Source organism: Hyposmocoma kahamanoa, unplaced genomic scaffold (genome assembly GCF_003589595.1).
Source record: "Hyposmocoma kahamanoa isolate Upper Pololo Valley unplaced genomic scaffold, ASM358959v1 232, whole genome shotgun sequence".
Classification (NCBI taxonomy): Eukaryota; Metazoa; Arthropoda; class Insecta; order Lepidoptera; family Cosmopterigidae; genus Hyposmocoma; species Hyposmocoma kahamanoa.
In genome coordinates, this window is record NW_020653750.1 from 6205247 (window position 1) to 6229717 (window position 24471).

Sequence of the window (24471 nt, forward strand, 5' to 3'; positions counted from 1 at the left end):
ACTTTGGAATGCACTTCCTATTACTGTTCACGAAAGTAAATCGTTAGCTATTTTGAAAGTGAGAGTTAAAGAGCATTATTTATCTACTATTCCATCCATATTTTAGGTATTATATTATAAAATATGTATTTATCTAAGTATTTATATAATTTATAACAATTTAATATTTTTATATTATTTTTATTATTATTTTTTCCTTGTTTTGTTGTGCACATATGCCCGTTCTTTTAGTTATAGTGTCCTGTATTTAGGTCTGCAGGAAGAAATTTCTATTAGAAATAAGCAGAACCTTTTGTTTTTAATTTCGCTTAAATTATTTGTGACTTGTTGTATTTTTCCTGTACAATAAACTATTAAATAAAATAAAATAAAAACATCTGGTGTTCTACCTAACTTATATGCTTTGATATTTTTTGGCTTGATAGCATGTGTGTATTTTAAGTACAACGTCATCTGTTAGCGGCAATCAATCTTATGTTAAATCAAGCGGAAGGTCTAACTACCACACTCTTACCGCATCGGGGCGTATGGCGCCACCTTATTGGAGAAATTATAGTAGGCGCGTTATCGCTCAAGGTCATCGACGCTTGTCAGCGTCTTAAGTATTTTTATGGAATGATGTCATTGACTTTATAATTGTAAGTCAATGAATGATGTGTGTAGTTGTAATTGGGTGTCAGTTTTATAGTGCTGTCAATGTTTTTGTATTATGTTATGTGATGTCTGTAACTGTATACCAATGAAACAAAAATTAAATAAAATACATGTATATAACTCTGTGGGGAGGTGTAGGTACGTTGATCTACAAGTAAATCTCATATTATCATATTGTTTTTAATATTAGCTAATTATTTAGCAAAAGAACAATGTTAACACTTTACTACTTTTACCGTGTCCACTGAATAAACGCGAAGTATGTGCAAATAAAACGGTCATTCAAGTTCACCATTGACAATTAAGTATAATAATATAAAATAAACTACTCCGATTTTGAGTTTATTACGAAAACACTGTGTTCGGGGAATACCCTCGTTTAGATTTGTTGGTTATGTTGGGTAAAATAAGGATTATTTTAACACCACATTGCCTTGCATACGGAAAGAATTAGAACTAAAATGGCATCATACATGGACAGTTCCCCGTTCCCCGCAACTCTGCCCTTGTCTACATTATAGCGCCATTACAAATTCCTCGTGTAAATTGGATGCACTATCTATTGTATTTGTACCATTTATCGCGCTTTATCGGTTGCTCCGGTCGGTTCTAGATAGTTGTGACGATTGCATGTACCTGTTTAGAGGCTACATTGCATAACAGTGTCACTCATATTTACAAATTGGCTCGTATTGCGACACATTTCGTGTTTTATTTTGAGTGATTTAAACAGTGATCCTAGTGTTTAAAAGTGTTCACAGGATTTTCGGTGGATTAGTCATCGACAATGTGAGTTAGTTAAGCATTTACTTTGTTTTAAGAATCTATTCGTATGTTTAGCATTTATGTATTATTTACACTTTTAAGTTAATCGTCTTGATGTTCCGAATTCCGGCTGGTTGTACTTGGCTGATGTGCCTATATAAAATTATAATGTCATTATTACAGATTCGACATGGCGTCAGCAAAGCCAAATAGAAAGTGAGTATTTATTTTATTTTACATAATATGATATGACTTACTATTTTGAAAAACATTTAATACCTAACGTCTATGCGAGAAAATCTGAAGCTTTACAAAGTAAAAAATTCAATAACTAATGATAATAATCGTATTTCCAATAACTTGGTAAACCGGGAGATGATATTATAATATGTTGTCAACTTACTATGAAACGATACGTTGTTAACATACTTAACCTACCATAAAATAACGAATTGTAAAGTAAAGCTAAACCTAACCGGGTATGGTTAAGAGAATGAGGCTTGCTTAAGCTTAAGACTGGACTTTGGGTACCTAATTCTTATCATTATTTACCTACCGCAAACTAAATCCCACGTTTCATTTCTCAAGCAAATTTTCTATGGCGTTTAAAAGTGATAGAACAACCACTCAAGTTCTTTTTTTTCCATACAAGTCTTGTAATGACACTTATAGGTTAGTCCGTATACTTTACTTACACATAAGTATTATGTTTTGATTACTGTTTTACCCATTGATTTGAAAATTGCCAGTAAGTCTTAAAATACACCACAAAGCTACGTGATTGTTACTTGACCCTTTTGGTGTCACCACATTTATCGACACGGAATCTCAATTCTGGAAAAGGGCGTGAAACGCGTCAGCGATTCGAACAGAAGCGAAAAACGTGCTTTTCGCCTTTATAGCATGCCCTGGGGGCCTACTATGAGCTTATAAGCAGCCAGGCAAGTTCCATGCAATTCACTTGACGTGGTAAAACTGAATTACTTAAATTCGTATCATGACCTACACAAAGTTGAACGGGAATGGCATGTAACGATGCGGGACTTTGAATGATACTAATCATTCGAATGGGCAAATCATTCGAACAAGTCGAATCCAAGCACAATCATTCGACTCGAGTTGAATTGTTTATCAATACCGAATGCCTTAAGTCGGTTGGGTGCACGAGTCGAATTATTATTATATCGGAACACCTAATTCATCATGTCCATACCACAAAATATCCCTGTCCCCGCCACATTTACAGTGTTTACCATATGTCGGAGAGGGCTAGATGATCACGAGCAGAAATGCTCTATGGAATCTATGGATTTCTACTACTAATTAGTAATGAATGATCATTCAAATCATTCGAATACGAAAATTAGTAGGTTACTAATTTGACATTCGAATGCATTGAAAAAAAATGTCCCAAGTCAACCTATTTAAACGTAGTGACATGTAAAGGAATATGAAAAAGCTAAAACGTTAAATTTAAATTGTAATGTCATCGCAGTACTGTATAATTTTGCTTGCTTCGCTGTCAGTCGAACAAACGAAGACTAAAGCTTGAATGACGCTCTGTATACGTTTTTAACGCCCTATAAGTTCGGACACTTTTTAGCGCGGACCCGACGTCCATATAATTGTAAGTCAATGTTCGAATGACAGTATTAGCGATTACTAACGTGTCGAATGTTGAAATCATTCGCAATCGCGCATCGCTAATGTCATGACCACGGACTTGTATATTAAACTGGACCGCGCACTAAGTTAATAAAACGATCCGAGTGAGAGGCTTTAAAGTTGTAATGCATCTCTTTCTAATGTATTGTTTTTAATTTTTTAATTTTTACAGAAAATGTGGCCGCCTATAGATGACCAAAACTACTAATATTATTTCATGATACAAATTAGTATACTTATTTGATATGCTACTTAATAATAGAACATTTCATTGCTGATATATTTTTTTGTATTTTTACAGTAAAAGCATATTACTTTTAAGCTAATTTTATTGAACCAAAATTTAAAAAGTTTATAGACTAGAAGTGTCTAGTCTATACTCTAGCCAAACTCGATGTAGAAGATTCGCTCTGGACCTTTTGGAGGGAAAAGTTACGTTTTTATTTTGACTTTCAATTATTTTGTGAAATCTAGTTTAAAGTGGAATAGGATAGTGCTATTGTGCCTTAATCGCAGATTAAAACGCGAAATTATACGAATCTCGAACTAGAATACCCGTAGCGGCCCGTTTTAAGGAATCCCGAGTCAATCCAAGCACGCCGCCTCAAATTGCCTATCCTCTTTGTGGCGGCCATATTTACAGAAACATAATTAAACTTCATGTTTAGGCTGATGGCTTTGCCAAAGCCTTAATAAATTAAAAAAAAAAAAAAAAAAAATCGATGTAGAATGTTTAATAACAAAGCGTTGCTAGGCAACCAATGATGGCTGGTGTGAAGAACCTTTTTTGTCTATGCTCTTTACTTTAGGCCTCTACGTTATTATTTTTAGAGTTTAGGCTAACTCTGCCCATAGCCTGCTGCGTAATTGGAATTTAGATAGGTAAGAGATTGTGCAGAAGTAATACTTACATAGCCAATTAAATGAAGTTTGCAAAGTACTTATTGATACGTATGATGAATAAGTTTCAAGTTTTTGATATCTATTTATACTTACTGTTAGATCAGTGTTGGGCAAAGTACGGCCCGCGAGTCTACTCTGGCCCGCAAAGGGCTATAATCCGATATCCGCCAAGGTCAATCAACTTTTTTACAGACACCACGCAACGTAGTGAATGTGTAAAAAAATAAACAGAGGCTTTGATAATCCTAATCTGAATAGGCTAGTTGACTCTTTTTTGAAGTAGGTCTAAAATGATTAAAAATTGTTCAATTAAAGCAAAAAAAATGTTACCATATTTTTTTGAGACCTAGGTAACCGCAAAACTTAATTTAATGATTTTACTTTTCATACACAGGCGAAAACGCTGTCGGCCATATTAGTCTATAGATTATCTGTGCTGTGACGTCATTGTGCACATAAACAATCATTTGACCTCTGACAAACATTCACCGTTGTGTTAGCACTAAGTTTTTATTAAAAACCATGACTTCCACTAGTTTATACGAAAAGTATAGTAATTATCGTTATTGTATTGTACGAGAATGCAAAAACACATCAATAAAGACCCCAGGAAAGTTATGGATTAGCGTACCCAAGGAAATAAACATGCGAAACACCTGGCTAAAACTTGCTAATAAGGAACCAGATTCATTTTCGACTGAAAGTAACATTTATTTTTGCGAAGATCACTTTGACGTAAGTACTTACTTAATATCTTAATCAGTTTCTACAGAAACTTTATATTTAGTTTAAAAAATACAAGTTTTATGGTTATGTACCAAGTCAATGAACAAAATACTAATTTTGTTGTTATTTACCTTTCAGTTAGAAAATGACATGGAAAATTACACGCGGTATAAAATAATGGGTTCTGTTAAAAGGATCCGAATGAAGCCCAGTTGCATACCCTCCAGATTTGACTGCCAAACAGCTAGAAAACGCAAACCTACTCCACCAACAGATGAGCATGCAATGCAACAGCATGCTTCCAAGAGAACAGCATTGGTGCCTGTATCAGGAGATATACAAATCCAGTCCATAGAAATGCCAATATCATTGTTTCATAAAGGTAATATGAGTATGTTTTAATAAAGCAATAAATAGCTCTTTGCGAGTGGATCATAAAATTTGTTTAAACAACTATATTAATTGTTTTCAGAGTTACTCAGTGAAGAAGATGCCATACCTACGTGTACTTCTCATGAGAAGGAGTTTCATGACAAGGCAGTGCAAGTAGTACAGCATAACATTCAGTTCTATGATCAAGCAGTACAAGTTCAACCATTACATGAACATGTATCTTGTCAAGTAGTACAACATCGTGCTCACAAATTGATTCAAGCATGTGTTGCAAAACATTATAGAAGTAAACAAGTGCAATTCAATGTGGCTGTGAAAGATACTGTATCATCACCAATACAACTGTTTGCTCATCAATCAACTTCAACATCACCTAATAAGCCGTCTATGTCTGGTCATTCGTCAACAAGAAGAAAACTAATTTTTACTGAGGAAAAATATGACAGTGATGTATCTTATACATTATCTCAAGAAGGATCAACCTTTGACTCATCTCCGTCAAAACCATCAAGTCAAACTACTGAAGACAGTTCACAGGAAAAGATTATAAAAGACCAGAAATTAAATTTACAGAGTACCCTATCTAAGATAAAGAAAAATCCTAGAATGTATATTGGGATACCAGCAGAGCTTTATTTTATAGTTGATATTATTTCAAAACACACACAACAATCAGAGAATCATATTTTATTATGCTTAGTGAAAATAAGATTAAATAGAACCTTTTCTCAGTTAGCAGATGATTTTGATATTTCACTGTCTCAAGCAAGTAAAATCTTTTACAGTAAATTACCTTCCATTGTTAATGTTTTATTGCCTTTCATAAAAACATTCACTAAAAGCACAATTAAAAAAAACTTGCCCATAGCATTTCGCCATAAATATAATAAGGTAAATTGTATTATAGATTGTTTAGAAATAGAGATTCAAAAGCCAAAAAAAGCTACTCATCAGGCACTGACTTGGTCAGAGTATAAAAAAGCTAATACCTATAAATACCTCATATCATGTACACCTGATGGATTAGTCAGCTTTGTGTCTAATGGATATGGAGGCAGAATCAGTGACGTTAATTTACTTGAACACTGTAAATTTCTCGATAGTTTGGAACCAAGATCTTTCATTTTAGCAGACAGAGGTTTCAAACACATAGAAATATATTTAAAACAAAGAGGTTTTACTTTACTAAGGCCTCCGAGTGTTACTGTTGGGTCAAAATTGACCAAAAGTGAAAGTAAACAAACAAAAGAAATTGCTAGCCTCCGAATTCATGTGGAAAGAGTGATTAGAAGAATTCGCGAGTTTTCAATTCTGAAGCCACACTCGGTAGTTAATTTAAATTTATTACATATACTAGATTTCTGTGTAATCACAGCCTGTGCTCTCATAAATTTACAAGACTCACTTATCAAATAAAATATCATGATTCAAAATTCAAAATTATTTTATTCAGTTTAGGCTACATATAGCTCTTGTGAACCTCATTATGCCATCGGTTCGTAAGTCTACTCTGGGCAGGAGATCTTGTACTGAGAAGAACCGGCAAGAAACTCAGCAAGTGTCCAGCTCTTTTCTCCCTTACAGGGTCAAAAATATTGGAAAATGCAGGACGGATATCATAACAGGACACTTTCCATTACAAAAAAAACATAGAATATAAAGACAACCACTCAAAATGTAAAGAAAAACACATGTAAAAAAAAAAGTGTTAACATATTTACATCAGGTTAAAAAATATTTTTTTACAATGTCATACAGTAATTCCACTACAGTACTCTAGAATAACTTAAAGAAAGACAAAGTGAAAAGTGAAACTATAGTAAATAATACTAAAAATAAGGTGAGTATGCATGAGCCGACAAGCCTCCACAGGCGGCACCAGTTCACGAGTATGACACATGAATCAGCCATTGCTTCGCTCAACCATATTTTAGGGAACGTAACTATGATATCATTGAATGCATTTTATTTACATATTTTACATAGTAACACTTTCATACAACTTAGGGAAAATATTTAGTTTCCAAAATGAAACTACCTGTCCAATCAGTTCTTTAACATATTTATCATTATAGGAAACAGGTAATATTGTAACATTTTTAGTATGTTCAAAATCACTGCTGGCGACACAAAAATAACTTTGATTCACTTTTGCACAAAACATTTGAATTTGTACTTGAGCAAAACATTTTTTAGTTAATTTACCATCTTTAATGTAATTTTCAACATTTTTTGCTGTAGACGGGCATTTAATTTCAATGAGTCCTTTTTGACTATTAATGCCATCTGGTGATCCAGCAATCATCGGATACTCATTAGAAATAAAGAGGCCACATTTTGTAAACTTAACACCTAATTTTTGTTCTGCAATCTCTCTTACTTTGTCTTCTAACCTCTGGCCACGTTTTATTGCTGGTGTCTGCACAGACCTGGCTCCAAAAATCACTGCAACCAGAGAACCATCTACTGTCTTGCACCTGCTTACTTCATAACACTTAGATGCTGTTATTCTCCCATAACGTAGCTCAAACCAAAGACCACTTTTGTATTGGTGTCTAGATTGCATTTCTGCATTTCTTAGGTTTTCATCATTGAAATTTTTTTTAATTTTTGTTAAAAAACTTTCACAGTTAGGTTCTTTAAATGTATATAATAGGTAATGCAATGATAAAACTGATTTGTTGTCGGTAAAATCTTCAGTATGCTTTAAAAACTGACAAGTTTCAATTTTTCTCTTCTTACATTCATCCATAAATTCTATTAACACGCTTGTATTAGATACAGGATCCTGATATTTTCGTTTGGACATATCTTTTGCATTTATTATTTTTAATGTTGATCCAACTTTGGCGAGATTGGATTTTTTCCAATAGCACTCAACCGATGTGCAAGCAGGCTCTTCAGTGCGACGGTGCAACCACATTAAAAATGCAACAGCATGTTTACAGCCTCCAGCAGCTGCAGGACAATCTTCACAGAGAGCACTCTTAACTTTTTCTTCTTGTTCATCAACCAGTACTGTCACTGTATATTGCTTCAAGCGTACCTTGTGCTCTGGACATATTTTACATTTCACTGTGCAGATTTCATCATCACGTTTAACTTGAACGTAACCTATGGCATCATCGCCATACGACTCCCTTGCAGATCTGTAAGTAACAAATATAATATTAGTTACAAGCAGTAAGAGGTTATGAGATAGTTTTGTACGAATTATTTATGCTTATTCCATCTTATGTCGTTACATTACATTGCAATACCAAATGCACTGCACTGTAGCGACCGACCGAGGGCGAAAAGGTGTAAAGCAAGACAAAACACTATTTTTCCCCGGCCTTAACTTGTTGCTTTTAAACTTCTATTCGCGCGATGAATAAGCACAAAAGTTTTAACCTACAGTGAAACCTTTACAGTACTTACATAGAAGTCTTGACATTCCTCAGCTCGGCAGAGCAGAAATCTGGGTTCAAGGCAAAAAAATTACCGACCATTAAAGTGTCGATTCTTGGCAAATTTGTACTTTCCGCTTTCACAAATCCAGCATCCATGATTGTTTTTATCAATTAAATGAGAAAACAGTAACAGTAACACGTAGATTATGGGACTTATTACGAAAGCTTTACAAAAATTTCACGATCACAACTACAACAAATCTATGAGCACAGATTATGTCAGATTTGTCAGAGTGACATTAGTTTGTTTATATGCACAGTGACGTCACAACATGGCCGACAGCGTTTTCAGCGATCCAAAAAATAAATAAAAATAATATTTTTTAAATGCGATCCTTGAGATCCATCCTTGGCTTTAATTAACTGAAGTCGATATATTTTGGTTGCGTAGGTCAAATACTGCAGGAAATACTCATTTATTGTGCTAAATTTGATATGAGTCAAGTAGCTTATTGATATTACGATTTCCTAGTTTTATATCTTGAAATGTGTAGCGACGTTTATGGATTATATTTGAAAATATTAATGAAAAACTTAAATTTTTCCCTCTCTTGTGTCTACTGGGTCACCATAATTTATATCGTAAAAAAAAACAAAGCTTCAAGTAATTTTTTTTTTATTATTAGCTCTGGATGAAATACTATTTGAAGTTTGATCTCCTGACTCCCAATACCAATCACACAAAATTTATGTAATTTTTTCTATAAATATTTTATGAAATTGGGCAAAATGAATAATTTTTAGAAATTTTATTTCGACTACAGACTAATTGAAGTTTTTTTTATTAATTAGGAAATGTTAGCTAATTCATAAATTTTATTTAAAAATTTTGGGATAGTAAAAAAGTTGATTGACCTGCCAACGTCCCTTCTAAAGTAGGAATGTATGGCCCTCGGAAATATATGTTTACAGCCTCGTCGATATCGGTTCACAAAATTAACATACACACAAAATTACAGAACACTACACAATAATAAAAGAAATATTTGAATTTCAAAACAAAATGCATTTTTTTCATTCTGATCCCTTGTGTAACTTCTTTTTTTCTGGCTCCTAATGAAAAAAAGTTTCCCCAACCCTGTGCTAGATAGTAGGTAACGGTAGATGAAAAAAAACAAAATTGTAAAATTTTATTTTATATTACTTTAAATAAAACATCTCATCCAGTGTCACTTTCTGATGCTGATGAACTACTAGCACTACTATCTGCAACCTGGATGATAAATTCGTCAATAACATTATCTGTTATACCATCCAGGTCTCTCATTCTCTTTTCTTCTTGTATAACGTGGCCAATACACTTTTGCCATGCTGCAGGGGTTATTAGATCCATTGATTCCTGTAATAATCTTTTTAATTCATCCATTTTAAATGTTTTATTTTTCCCTGCAACATAGCCTTTGACTTGCCCCCATACCATCTCAATTGGGTTTAATTCACAGTGATATGGGGGCAAACGTAACACTTCAATATCCTTTTCTTTAGCATATGTATCAGTGGCATATGCCAAGTATTTTTCTTTTATTGGTTTTAATATGTCTATAAGCTCCCTTTTTATTAATGTCTCCTGGAACGAGATACCTTTGCTTGTGAGCCAATTCTGAACATCAACTTTTTTCCACTGCATATTTGGTATTCGTTCCAGTCGACGAGAATGATAGGGAGCATTGTCCATCACTATAACAGAGTGAGGCTCAATTAAATTTATAATTTTTTTGAACCAATCTTCAAACACTTTAGCGTTCATTTCTTTATGGTAATCGCCTTCCCCTTTCTGACTCTCGAAAATTAGCTGACCCCCTTCCAAAAATCCAGCTTCATTTCCTAAAAGAAAAAAGAAAGATTATTGATGACCACCGAATGGAGGTTCAGCGAATGCTGAAAAGTCTATATCAACCAGTGTTGATATTGGAAGTCTTATTATGTATGCTTGGTTCACACAATGGGCTACTCTGTTAATTAATTTTCACATAAGTAAGAATTAAAGAATTAATATTTTGACGATACGCCATCAAAATATTAACTATAACAACTTACCAATGTGCACTATTATCAACCGCTTCCCGTTTCCAGAAGGCCCCTTCAATCCTGTAGACAATCCTTCTCGGTGAGCTTGACGGGTTGAATGTATTGTAGTATCTTGCCACACCTTTGTTTTTGTATGACCTTCAATAAATAAGAAACAATAATGTAAATGATGAAAGAAATCTGTACTGAATATTGTGGTAGTTATTTATAAAATCACTGATATAGCTTTCAGTATTGATTTCAGCTATGGAGTCTATAATGGTGTATTAGGAATTTTGTGAAAATTGTAAACGGATTGTTGAAATACATACCTTCATTAATCCATGTTTCGTCAGTGTAATAAATTTTCCGCCCATCTTCTCTCATTTTTGAAATTTTTTGCAAATAGTTGCGCCTCCATCTTACGATTTCTCTTTTCTCAATTAGAGCACTTTTTCTTGATCTTTTTAAATATTTGATTTGTAGTTTTTTAAGTAATTTTTGGAAAGTTGTTCTTTTGAAATTTGGTAAATCATCATCTTCGTTTACTGACATAAGAACATTGTCCACAGTGGGAAGTTCATTTCTAAAAAAGAACTCATGAACTTTTCTCCTAATAGCACTCAACTCGAAATCTAAAAGTTTGTCAATTATCGTTGCTCTTTGAGGAGGCGCAACGGGTGAGCCAACACGGTGCTCATTTCTGTACTGTTTCAGTACCTTGTAGACTGTAGCAAGGCTTACGCCGGCGGTCTCCGCGGTTTTCTTAGCCAAATCCTTTTTGTACCAGAATTGATCTTTTGGCCAAGTATCTTCAACGAGTTTATATACATATGTTGATTATAGTAGTCTTTTCGGAAGACCTCAGAGCGGATTTCTTTTGGCGCTTCTTCATGGGCGTTGAAAAAAGCTTCGTCGAGCTTAGTCCAGGTTGGTCACTCATTGTAACACAATAACAACAAAACCGTAACAAATTATAACAGAAAGTCAACAAAAACACTCAACAAATAATAACTATAACAACAAAAACTCAAAAAAGCAGAATCGCACGGAAAGAAAAGTACTTGTATTACTGACACAGAAACAAGCAAACAAGCACAAACTAATAAGAGATACTACGTACAAACAAGTGAGTGATGACGTCGGCCATTGTTTGTTTACAAATTTGCGTTCCGTTCCACACCAGTTTGAAATGTATTTTATGTTTTCAAAATAATATTAATTACTGCCGATTTACATCGCTATATTTTATAGCAATTCGCTTATCATTTATAATAATAAAATATTTTTTATATTTTTAAATCACGTTTTGTTTATTTCAAGCAGATTTCTTATTTTTTGGTAGTTACCAATAAGTGAAGATGCTACGTTTCGTGGAACGTTATACGAAGGTCAATAATACGTCTAAATTAAAATGCAGTTATTGTTTTGAATACTATAAGGATTGTAACGGTGTTTTTTATTTACAGACTTATTACAAAAGTGCATAAATGTTTGCAAACCCTTCCTTCAAATCAAGAAACCATTAGGGATGAAACAGTTTCATAAATAATTAGTTACTGGTAATTTTTATATTGGTTTCCAATCACTTACTAGTGGTTTGAAATTTCTTTTCAACAAAATTCATCACAGACATGACTACTAGATTAGTATCATCAATGACCTAATAGAATTTCGTGCAAAAATATTGAAATTGTGGTAATCGTAAAACAGTTTGAGGTGAAAACCCTAAAAATCATATGTTTTTGTTTGTTTACATTTATTCTACATCGAGTTTGGCTGGAGTATAGTTTGTAATTTGATAACATAATTGGAACGTATCTTGTATTCGTACATTTTCATTGATTGCATTAAATATGCATTAATGTAAAATTTTTCACCATGTATAAGTTATTTTACGATTTTCGGTCAATAAAATTATAAAATTATTAAAATTCCATTTAAAAATTGCATTAACATTCATGCCAATAATTTATCAACAATACTTTAAAGATTGGTAACTCGGCTCTAAAATTTTCAAAAACCGTTCAATAGTTAATAGTATTTATTTATTGAAAATTGGCTTTATAGCTTACGAGCCCTGTACCTGTACCTGTGTGGGGTCGGGCTCGGCCTGCGGCGCGTGGTCGGTTTTGGTTTACGGGGTGTGCTCATGCTCTGCGGTGGCACAGCAGTTATTACTATGGGCGCTTGATGAGGTGGTCGGTTCCCGATTTATGCCAATTTAAGAAACGAACGTTTCTAAGTTGGTTTTGGTCTGAGTATTCTGGGTTATCGTTGATTTGGTATTCATAGTACCTACATAGTACAGGAAATTCATTTTTCACACATGAAGGCATTCACAGGAAGGCATTTTTTCCCTCTAAATACTTCTCTTTGGCATAGCTTTGTGACGGTGTGACCTCCTTACACCGTCATCTCACCTTTTTGTATCGTATCATTTTTTCTTTTGCCTGTATTTAAATTTTAAATTTGAATTGTTCCATCTTCCTTTGCTTTCTCATTTTGCTTCGTATCACGGTGACTCTCTCCGCGATCGCGGTAGCGAAAACGTCTACTTTCTTATTTTTGAACCGTTTACATTTTAAGACATTAATATTGTTGTTGTACTGAATAAATTCCTATAAACCGGACTTTCGTCTTTTCAACTGCTAAAACTTGCTAAGTAAGACGAAGAGTATGGAGGCTGCTGGGACTGCGGAGGCTATTACTACTCTTAGACCAGGCTATATTACTGCTATCCAGGCTATTTTACAGTGTACCTGTGTACCTCATAAAAGTGCACAAATATTCCCTCCATATATTATAGTTTTTGCAGGCCGTTGATCACTCTTTCATATTTTCCCCATTTAGGTCTTCTCATATTTCACTCCTTACTTTGGAATCTATCCGCTTACAACGGTATAAATATCTTCCTTCTACCATATCGGGAAGTATGTGTTCTATTTCATCAGTGAGTAATAAGTTGTAGCTTTATATATATATAATAAGCACAGACATACACATATCTAGATCGACGCCGCAAGTACAGCAATTTGTATGAAAACAAAGCGAGCCACATTTTTTGTACCCACTATGACGTCACAAGAACTATTTAGTGATGGAAACCTCTTTCCGCTCACCTAAATCGATTGATTGAACGGAATACGCATATACTTAAAAAAAATGAAGACTTTATTTTTAATCGACTTCGAATATTAAATTTATTGTCCTTCCAATAAAATGAGCTTATTATATAACATATAATGAAAACGCACGTCAATATATGAACTTGTGACTGTTGGTAATTGATCAAATTAATGAATGGCAAGACATATGAAAATGTTCATCATCATCATCACCAAATCAGCCGGATGAAGTCCTCTGCTGAACATAGGCCCCAAAGATTTCCAGACCAGCCGATCGGACGCGACGTGCATCCATCAGTTACCCGACGCCCTTATCAGGTCATCCGTCCATCTAGTAGGGGGCCGTCCCACCGAACGCCTTCCGGTTCCTCCGGTTCGTGGTCTCCATTCAAGAACCTTTCTTCCCCAACGGCTGCCAATTCTACGAGCTATGTGCCCTGCCCACTGCCACTTCAACTTGCTAATCCTTCGAGTTATGTCGGTGACTTTCGTTCTTCTACGGATCTCCTTATTTCTGATTGAAAATGTTACTGCTGACAAAATATGGTAAAATCTTATTAATCAGAAGAGGTTTACTTAATTACGGCCTGGTGTGAAATTTTTGGGATTTGTTTATTATTTCTCGGATTTCTAATTCTGCTACTCTGCATGTTTGGATAGCATTTTAAGTGGGATGAACTATACCACCTTCGTCCTCGAAACCATCGAACTCATACTTATGACCATCTCCAGGTTTTTGTAAAGACAGCGCACTGTTAATTCTTTGTATTATATCTATTTTTTGTATTACCCGTACTACATATCCGGCGATGTATGTAATTATTTGCTCACTATATTCGGACATTCGAGGCAACGCGCTGCAAAAATGATCGAAATTAAAGATACTACTGATAATAGATACTACAAAACTGAAAAAAAAAACGAAGCGTTACTAAACACAAAAGAGTTATAGAATATTTTTATAATATTGCTAAGGTCATAGTAATTTTCGTCCCTTTGTTTTCAAAATCGATCAGAATCGAGACAGTGTTGCCTAACGTGTTCATCACTAAATGTTAAATTGGCCATAAGAATTGACAAGCGGCCGTACCACTGAATACATTATACATATAAAAGTGCGTTCGTTCGATGTTCATGGCGTATTAACAAAGGATCACAAATATATCGCACCAACTCGGTTGCATATATGTATATTTGTTTTTTTTCGGAATTCATACAAAACCAAAATAATTGTTTTTAAAATAAATTATGCATCTTCTGATTACAAAATTACTTGCCCGTGGAAGGAAACGTCCCTGTTTCCCCGTTTACCCACAGTTATGGTGCTTTTGCAGTTTATAATGGCACAATTATGCACTTTTCGCGTTTTCGATTGGTGTGTATCTACGACTACGGTCGAGCGCGTTATAAAGTGTAGCAGCGGCAACTAAGTGAATTTCACTTACTTTGGGCACGCGAAGTACATATACTTGCGGCGTCTATCTAAATATATGTCTGTGCTTATAAAGATAACAAATAATTATGAAACGGAAAATATAATAAAACTTAAACGAAATTTCTTCAAAATGTAACAAAAAAAAAATTAGTCACGGAGTAACTTTTTGAATTGCTCATTTTCACAGATGAGACCGCCATTTGCATGGCAAACAGCACGTCATGATACGATTTTGCTATAAATAATAAATAACGCACACACTCAACATAGCCCCGTACTAGGGAAACCCTGTGTCGCGGGTGCCATGGACACACACATAGACAACCACAAATTACACCCAAACTCACGAGAGAAATAAATGTAAGCCATACAAACATTTCTCCCGGCCCGGGAATCGAACCTGGGACCTCTGCGTGGCAGTCCGGCATGGTAACCGTTCGGCCACTGAGGCAGTTAATCTATAAAAGAAAAGGTGAACGTATTTAGAATGGGGAACGTAAACTGCATGGACAGTATAATGTTTTTGTGATGTCATAGTATGAATTTGACAGGCAATCCAACTTACAGGCTTAAATAGGATTGCTCTAAGAGCTCATAGTAGGCCCCCAGCTCAAGAAAGTCGATTACGCGCTAAATAAATATGGTACTCTCTAATGGAACTTCATCGCATCGACACACTACCGCTTAGGTACTAATTTGACCTCACTATTAACACTTATAAGTGTTAGTGTAGGTATAAATACCTTTCATTGTGTAGAGTTTAGTGTAAGATACATAGCAAGTAACTAGTTTAATCAATAAAAGTTAGACTATCTAATCTACTGTAGGAAACTTTCCAAGCAGACACAGAAATGAGCCTCCAGTGACTGTTATAAATTATATTATAAGATTTTTCACTATAAATCCAAACAAAACAAAACACGTCTGTTCTAGTCAAAGATGCTTTTCGTAATGGCGGCGGCCTATCACCGTTCCGTTGATATCGATGATGATGTTCTCGATTTATTTCTTATTTCGATGAAACTAATTCTTAATGACGCAAAGTAAGTTTTCTAACAAAATAAAATAGTATATTGTCACGATACGCTAACACTACGTATGTCACAAATAGTTTTTGCACCTATTTACTCAAACATCACAGTAATAACAAAATGTGACGTACATAATTATGTACGTAGTTTGACGAAACTTGTTTTTTGTAGCTTGACAATGTTTTTCCTCATTGCAAAAACGCCGAAAATCGCTTGACCTGATCTTTTTATTCAAGATTATTCATGGTGTCATCGACGCTCCTGATATACTCGAGTGCTTGTATCTATCTGTACCTAGTCCCGGAAGTCGCCTAATCAATCGTAAAACTTTCGCACTCCCTACTTGCAGAACCAACCTTGGTCAACACAGTCCAGTGTATCGCATGTGTTCTTATTATAATGCTATCTGATATGATTTTGACATATTCTCTTGGGGTCTCAGCTAGAAACTCAATAAGAAAATGTATTATATAGTGACTGCGCGATGAATTTTAGTTGTCTGTTTCCTATTTCATAAATAGTAGATATGTAAATCTTAATTTACTATAATTTTGTTTAAGCACTTTATGTTTTAAATACGAAACGCTGTGTTCACATCTAGAAGGACACACTCTTCTCGCCTTATAATGTTAACCAATCTGTTGTATTTGATTTAAGGGTCGTATTCTAGAACTCTATTCAATGCTCAAGTCAGGATTGCACTGGCAACACAAGCACTGGAAATACGACCCTAATGGCAGGGACTTGAGTATGATATCAAGTGCTTTAAACCATACTCAAATCCTAACTTGAGCGTTGAGTAGAGTTCTAGAATACGACACTAAGAGTTGTATCCAATTTTGTGAACCGAATAAAAAAAAAGAAAAAAGAAAGAAACCAGTCAGTCTGTATTTACTTAAATATTGCAGTATCTAATAAAAAAAAATGTAATTTACGCAGATATTTTGGTACCTGTAGTGCTCATTTTATTGTTTAAATAAATATTTTATTGATTCATCGAAGTAAAATACTACCAAACCTGGAATTGCATTGGGAATGGAAATAAATAAATAGGATATCTGTTATCCTCCCTGTCTTGTTTATTTGAATTTATTTTTGATGTTGATCTTATAATAGGCAGTAATATGATACCTCAATGAAAAATTCATTACCTTTGTTTTTTAGTTCACTCTGATCGCGCGATACGTAAATAAGTGGAACTGATATTGTGATGAAGGCAGATTAAGGGGTATACTTAAAGGTCTTATTAATTTACACAACTAACAACGCATCGCACTATTAGTGTACCTATTTGGATATAATACACCCCTTTGCTACCAGCCTTAACTGTCCTACAGCCAATATTACTCAACTTTAAAGATAGGATTTAAAGAACTTGTAAAATAGGTACCTACTACATTCTTATTTCTATTTTTTTTATAATACCAAGTGACGGGATGAACAAGTCGTGCGACTGGTGGTAAGTGACATGCCTGTCCATGACGTTGCAGTGCCACTCAGAGCTTTAAATCGTAGAGATCTGAGCCACTGCGCCACTGCGCCACTGTGCCACTGCGCCACTGTGCCACTGCGCCGGTCGCCCTGAGGTCTAAGTTGACAAGTCCTATGTGCCTGTTATTTCACCAGCACCCTTCAAAATCGAACGCAGTATGCTCACATTACGCTTGGCGTCAGAAATAGGTAAAGTGTCAGTACTTCCCTGGACGAACTCTTCCACAAGGAGACTCCTGCTACTGCTCCTTTCCATATAATTCTATTATTGCATTTGAAAATAAAATAATCAATGTCGTTTCTTGTCCACATAGACTAGATGACGGCAGCGGAAAACTGCCGACATGCCCAGTATGCCATGAGAATATGACTATTCCTGTATATCTGTGTCAATCTGGGCATAGCGTATGTAGCAGTTGCACGTCTAAGCTACTGCCAGCCATCTGCCCGTTGTGCCGTAGCCCTATGACTCAAGCCAGAAACTGGACGGTTGAAAAACTTATATCAGAAGTAAGTATGTTGTCAACTTCTTATCACTTTAATCGATCACTTATACCAGTTTCTTTCGTACCTTGCACGCATAGATCATACACTTATATATTAGCTTACACACCAGAAGTGCTTACCTTCAGACATTTTTGCGTTTTAAACAATTTATGTCAGAGTACGCTTGCGTTCGGTAAAATTTCGGAAACATAAGTATTATTTTTGATGTTGTTTTATTTACACGTTTTATTTTGGTGTTCATTATTAGTTTATTTTGCTATTTTTTGCCAGCAATACCATTTTTACGTTCGGTTCACAGTTCTGCTTAATATTAATATTATTGCGTTTTCTATTTTATGTGTATTATATGTAAAATATAAGGCAAAATATTTTACTAATTTTGATACATCAATAGTATTTTGTGGCTTAAATAAAATAAATACGACATTTTAAAGACTCTAAAATTGAACTTCGACACAGCTACTCCGACAATATGTTACATCGACATGATTTTACTTAGATATTACGCTACTTCGACAATATGTTACTTCTACATTACTCAGACGCTACGTTACTCCGACAATATGTTACATCGACATGATTTTACTTAGACATTACGCTACTCCGACAATATGTTACTTCGACATTACTCAGACACTACGCTACTCCAACAATATGTTACATCGACATGATTTTACTTAGACATTACGCTACTCCGACAATATGTTACTTCGACATTACTCAGACACTACGCTACTCCGACAATATGTTACATCGACATGATTTTACTCAGACACTACGCTTCTTCGACAACACAGACGAGATGTGTCTTGAAAAAATGTTTGTACTCTGAAAAATCATCATTACAAATCCGCGTAGGAAATGGTTTCTTATATCGGGCAATATAACAAAAAAAGGACAACATTAATATAATCGGAAATTTATTTTATTAAAATACAGAGTGCGTGTTTCGAAGTTCAATTTTGGAGTCGATTTTAAGATCTAATTATGTAATGACTGCATACAATACCTTTCCTACGAGTAAATAAAATAATGAAACAACCAATATTGTAATATCCTTAGAATAATAACGCATAGAAACCTAGTCCGCACACGCTAAGTGAGGCAAATTGAAGCGCGCCCAATGGGCCTACAGGAGCGGGCGGGCCTTCAGTGCTCAAGGTCAACTTGCACCGCGAATAGATCAAGAATTTTAGCTAAACATGACGAAATGTGCGGTAAATGAGTGTAAAAATACGTCAGACAAACATAAAATAGATACTAACATCACATTCCACAAGGAAGTAACGCGTTTCAACTTGTATTTTTATATAAATATTCACTAAAACCGAAAATTAACCTACTACTAAAACTAGCCTACATGAATTTGATTTTTGCCTCACTTGTGACAGTTCGTTTGATATGAAACTATCATTCTATGCGTTATTATTCTAAGGTAATACCTATATTTTGTTAACAATGCATGACAACAAACGCAATAAAAAAAAATTGTAACCCATTTATTAGGGTAAGGAAACGTTCCACCATACAACCTCTTCATACATACATACTTAGAATAATAACGCATATATGAAACAAACGCTACAAAACAAAGAACCAAAGAGATAGAATAGAACTGGCCAAGTACCGCATCGCGTGTATTTAAAGATACTCTTAAGGATGGAAAAAATACTGTCAAAGATTTTAACAAATTTTTTTTTTAGTTTTATGGCCCGATTGTTTATTTTTCCCATTTTTTATGTCTGTTTGGTAGATTTTTAGGCCAATTTAACCAATCAAGAGGGAATATAGCCACAGATTAAAGCGTTGGAATAGCGTTCTAATTGATGTTCTAATTATGAAAAATACGACGTTCTTTTTTTGAATCTCATAGTACCAATATTTATGTGTACAGAACTTTAAGAAGAACTTTTAGAAGTAAAAAGAGCGCCTTTATGACGTGATTTATGAGATTGTTTTCAATGAATACTGACACTGGCGATTTTCACCATGTTTTTTATATTAGTTAGGTACGCCATAAAGGAAATAATACTAATATGATTTAAGACAATTTATTGTTATATTAAAATGTTCCTGAGAAACCCTATTGTTAATTTTTAAACCCCCACTCCCTCGTCCACATTCGAGAACTCGGAACATTCGCGAGTATCGTTTTCAAATATAACGTTTTGGTTGAAAGGGTGAATGGTTGCTTTTGATATGCTAAATGGAATTTAGTATACTTGGGTTTTTATCATTATTAGCGCGCCCAAGTGTGAATGTGGGAATTTGAGAATATTTAGAAAACTTTGAGAATTATTTTGGAAAAACAAAATCGGCGACAATGTATTTGCCTATTATCTATATAAACATGAAGGGATCTTTTGCTTGACTACGTCACTCTGTAACTACTTTTGCTCTAGGTGAAGGTGCCCTGTCCAAACAAATCTAGGGGCTGCATCTACACCCAGGCCGCTACAGAAATAGATGAGCATCTCAAAGAATGTATTTTTCGTCAGATGGATTGTCCTGTCGGTGCTGTTTTTGGTCGATGCTCTTGGAAGGGTAATTATAATTTATTTTTTTATTTATATATAATTAGTTTTTTAACAACCTTGTCCGGAGTCATCTGGAATTCGCCAGTGTCGTGTGGAACCCGGTCTACTGTACTCCCTCACAAAGACTAGAAAGTATTCAGCGTACGTTTACAAGACAATTAGCTTTTTTCTCGTCGGGTATATCACATAGACAACCATACGTTCAAAAATTACAGTACTTTAAAATGAATACTCTTAGAGATCGCCGTACTTTATCTGACCTTCTATTTTTACATGATATACTAAATAATAAAATAAAGTGCTGCAATATCCTAAATCAAATAAATATTAACATACCATATAAATACCCCCGTCATAAAACAACCAAAATCTTTAAGATACCACGCTGCCGGACTAACCTAGCTTTGCACAGTCCATTATCTAGATTCTGCTCCACTTATAACCAAATTAATTCTCAAATTGACATAGACATCTTTTATTCTTCTTGTAATGTTTTCAAAAATCAAATTCTTGAATCGCTTCCCCAATAATTTTATAAGTAATTAGTAATTAAAGTAATAGTAAGTAGTATGTATGTGTATGTGTATGTGTATGTGTATGTGTATGTATGTATATATATATATGTATAATTTTATGTTATTGTTTCTGTTGCATAGATATTAAATGCTGTGTACATCTGTAATGGGTAGACATATAAGTACAAAACTAATGTGAAACTACACTATTACCTAAGAGTATATGTACTACTGTTGATGTACGTTAACTATAAAATAAATAAAATAAAATAAATAAAGTGCAAAAAGGTTATAGGTATTTACCCCAGTAAAATAGTCTTCAATGTATTATATTTCCACAAGAGCCATAGAGAAGAGATATTTAAATATTTTTGTGCTGCAACATTTCGCTACCAACCTACTCTACTACCTACATGTTACGAATTTTTCCAATTATTAAAAAAAATATATTATATTACGGATGATTACATGTGCCTTTAGTAAAATAATGTTAAAATATTTCAGGACAACTGACAAACTTGGTAGACCACATCAGAGAACGTCATCCGGAGCAGTGCAACGTGGGCGCTGATAATATAATAGAAATACAGGGCATCAATATAAGAGCTGACGATCGTTATCTCTATGTGGTGTCGCAGGCCAAGTTCATCTTTATCATCACTTTTAAGATTGATGTGCAGCAGAAGATGGTGTATTGGACAATCCAACACATTGGAAGTAAGAAAGTAGCCAAAGAACACATCTACGAGATACACGTAACCAGTATGAAAGATCCGCGTAGAAAGGTTGTGTTTTCTGAACACTGTTTCAACGACGCCTTGAGGGCTGATGAGGTATTCCGTCAAGCCAAATGTGCCATGTTGCCTGTGGAAGCTTTGGAACACTTCGTTAGGGATGGTAAATTGTCTTTTAGATTCCTTATCAAACGCATCCCAAGTCCGTCTTACAACAAAGAAGGTGGCGAAAATAAGAACAAGCCATCGAAAAAGTGGTCAAAGGGACCGAGTCTCAAACCACAGGCTAAATAGGCTGACAATGCTGACAATATGTGCAGAATTTCCACTAGCAATTTATCCCAGAGCAACCATTTGTATTTTAAAGCAACACTAACTTTTTATTTTTATTGTAATAATTTTGTGATTTTAGAACCCATAAAGGTGAGCATGAATCCATGAATTCATCCATTGACGTGAGCAAGTCGAGCATACACACAATATGTAGTTAGCTAGAATGATTACTACAAGGCTGATGCAGAGTGTCTGTATATGTTTACAGTATAGGTATGTACGTAGATAGTAATACGTCTCTGGTTTATATGAGTTACGTCACGATTGCATTAAAAAAACACGAAATACCTTTTTTAATCTGGTCGGACCCAGTATTGCCAGATGATTACGATTCTTACATTTTTTGTAACTTTTGTAAGTAGCTTTTGTTTTTAAGGCAATTTTCGGAACTTTTGAGGACATCGAAATTTGTTAAATTCAAGTATACTTGTTATTGTAAATCTAAAGTAGTATACGAACGCACCCAAATTAGACAATAGAGTTACTCTGAAATGTTGCAAACAAAATCAAATCGTTCAATTGCCGGTTATGGCTTGATTTTTCTTGAGCGTATTACTTTTTTATTTTTAGAATTTAGGCGTGTATATAGTATATCACTTACAGTTAGAATTCTTAATTAAGAAAACGAACTTGTAAAATTTAGCTTTCAGGTAACGCAATGTAATTTTCGACTCAATGAAGGGCCCTGGCGACACTGGTCGCAACCCAGTTTGAATGCAATCGGTGCAGTCGTGTATACCTAGTTGCTATGCAACGATGCTGATTGTACTGCACTTATTATTTGGTATCTCTACACTGTACCTAAAAGGGAAAGCGTATCGTCTTTTGATGCTCTTAATAGTGAAAAAGGCTTTCGATGCCTCATCATGTTTTCTTGCTGTGGATTAGTGAAGCCAAGCTGCGAGCTTGCGAAATTATAAAATAATCGTCTAGTTACTTCTATCAAATCGATCAGTAGACCGAATCGTTCAGGTTCAATTGCGAGTGGATTTTGAATACACACTTCTTGGCACTTCAGCACGACGCAATCTGGGACGGTCGTACCCATCCGAACCTACCTCTAGTTATGATCCTGGCGGCCTTTCTCCCAGCATTATTAGAGAGCTGAAACTTATTTTTGCCACTGTCGGTTAATAATGGGCTATATATTGTACATACAGAACCATTTCGAGCTTTACTTGACCCTCTATCCTTAATAAAATGAATGTAAATTATTTACCACCTTTTTTACGTTATCTTATAGATTGGGCATAGAGACTCGCGTTTGTTTAAGGGTTAAAGTAGTCACCAGATTATGGAATACGTAGTGTATATTTACATAAACCTGGTGGAAATAGTAGTACATACAGAGTGATTAATACCGTCCTCTGAAATCCCGTAATTGTATTATAAAGCAATTTCTTTATTACGTAACGTATTTACCAGAACAGTTTAGTGTAACTGTAAGTAATAATGTAACTAGGAAATGAAACTATTTTTTTCAGATCTAAATCGCATATTTGGTTTTTCAAACAAACCAACGTTTCGGGCCCTTTTATGGGTCCCATATCTAACAGTGGCGAAAAGCTAAGAACTCCATGAAAAACCTGTTTTTCTTTACTTGATTTTAATTGTTTGCTTTTTATTTTAAATAATTCCACGATTGCACAATTATGTATTTTCCACGCTTTATACATTTATATTTCTTGAAGTTTAGACATAAATATTTATATATATTTATACATATAACATAGATATGTATGTTATTAAGAAGTATCAAACAGGTAAATTAATGTTGGAGGACTTAATTTTTTTTATAATAATCAAGTCACGGGACGAATAAGTCATGCGCCTGGTGAATCACGCCTACTCATAACATTTGCGTGCCACTCAGCGCAAACGTGTGTCTTGTTTTGTATACAAGCAACCGGCAACTAGAAGCGAATATTCTATTTTCGTACAAATTGCGGTTGCGGCTCCCGTCATCTTGAGTTATAAAGTTAAGCCTCATATGTGCCTGTTGTTACACTAGCACCCTTACCTTCAAAACCGTAACGCAGTAATGTCCTCCCTGCTGCTTGGCGGCAGAAATAGCTATGGTGGTGGTAGTACTGCCCTCCTGTAGTAAGTAACGCATTTGCATAATGTCAAATTAATTTGATTTTGCTTAACAATAAAACTAAAACTAAATAATGTTTAAAAAACCGATTAGAGAG

The 24471-nt window shown here is 34.7% G+C and overlaps 1 protein-coding gene across 1 annotated transcript; it reads left to right on the forward strand.

Moving 5' to 3' along the window:
- Positions 1 to 1255: 1255 nt before the first annotated feature.
- On the forward strand, positions 1256 to 23938 carry LOC113228437 (E3 ubiquitin-protein ligase siah-1-like). Its single transcript, XM_026461738.1, has 5 exons — positions 1256 to 1443; positions 1603 to 1635; positions 17965 to 18160; positions 20560 to 20701; positions 21714 to 23938. Exons 2-5 carry the CDS (start codon positions 1610 to 1612, stop codon positions 22235 to 22237), a joined length of 888 nt encoding a protein of 295 aa, XP_026317523.1. The 5' UTR covers positions 1256 to 1443; positions 1603 to 1609; the 3' UTR covers positions 22238 to 23938.
- The last annotated feature ends 533 nt before the right edge of the window (positions 23939 to 24471 follow it).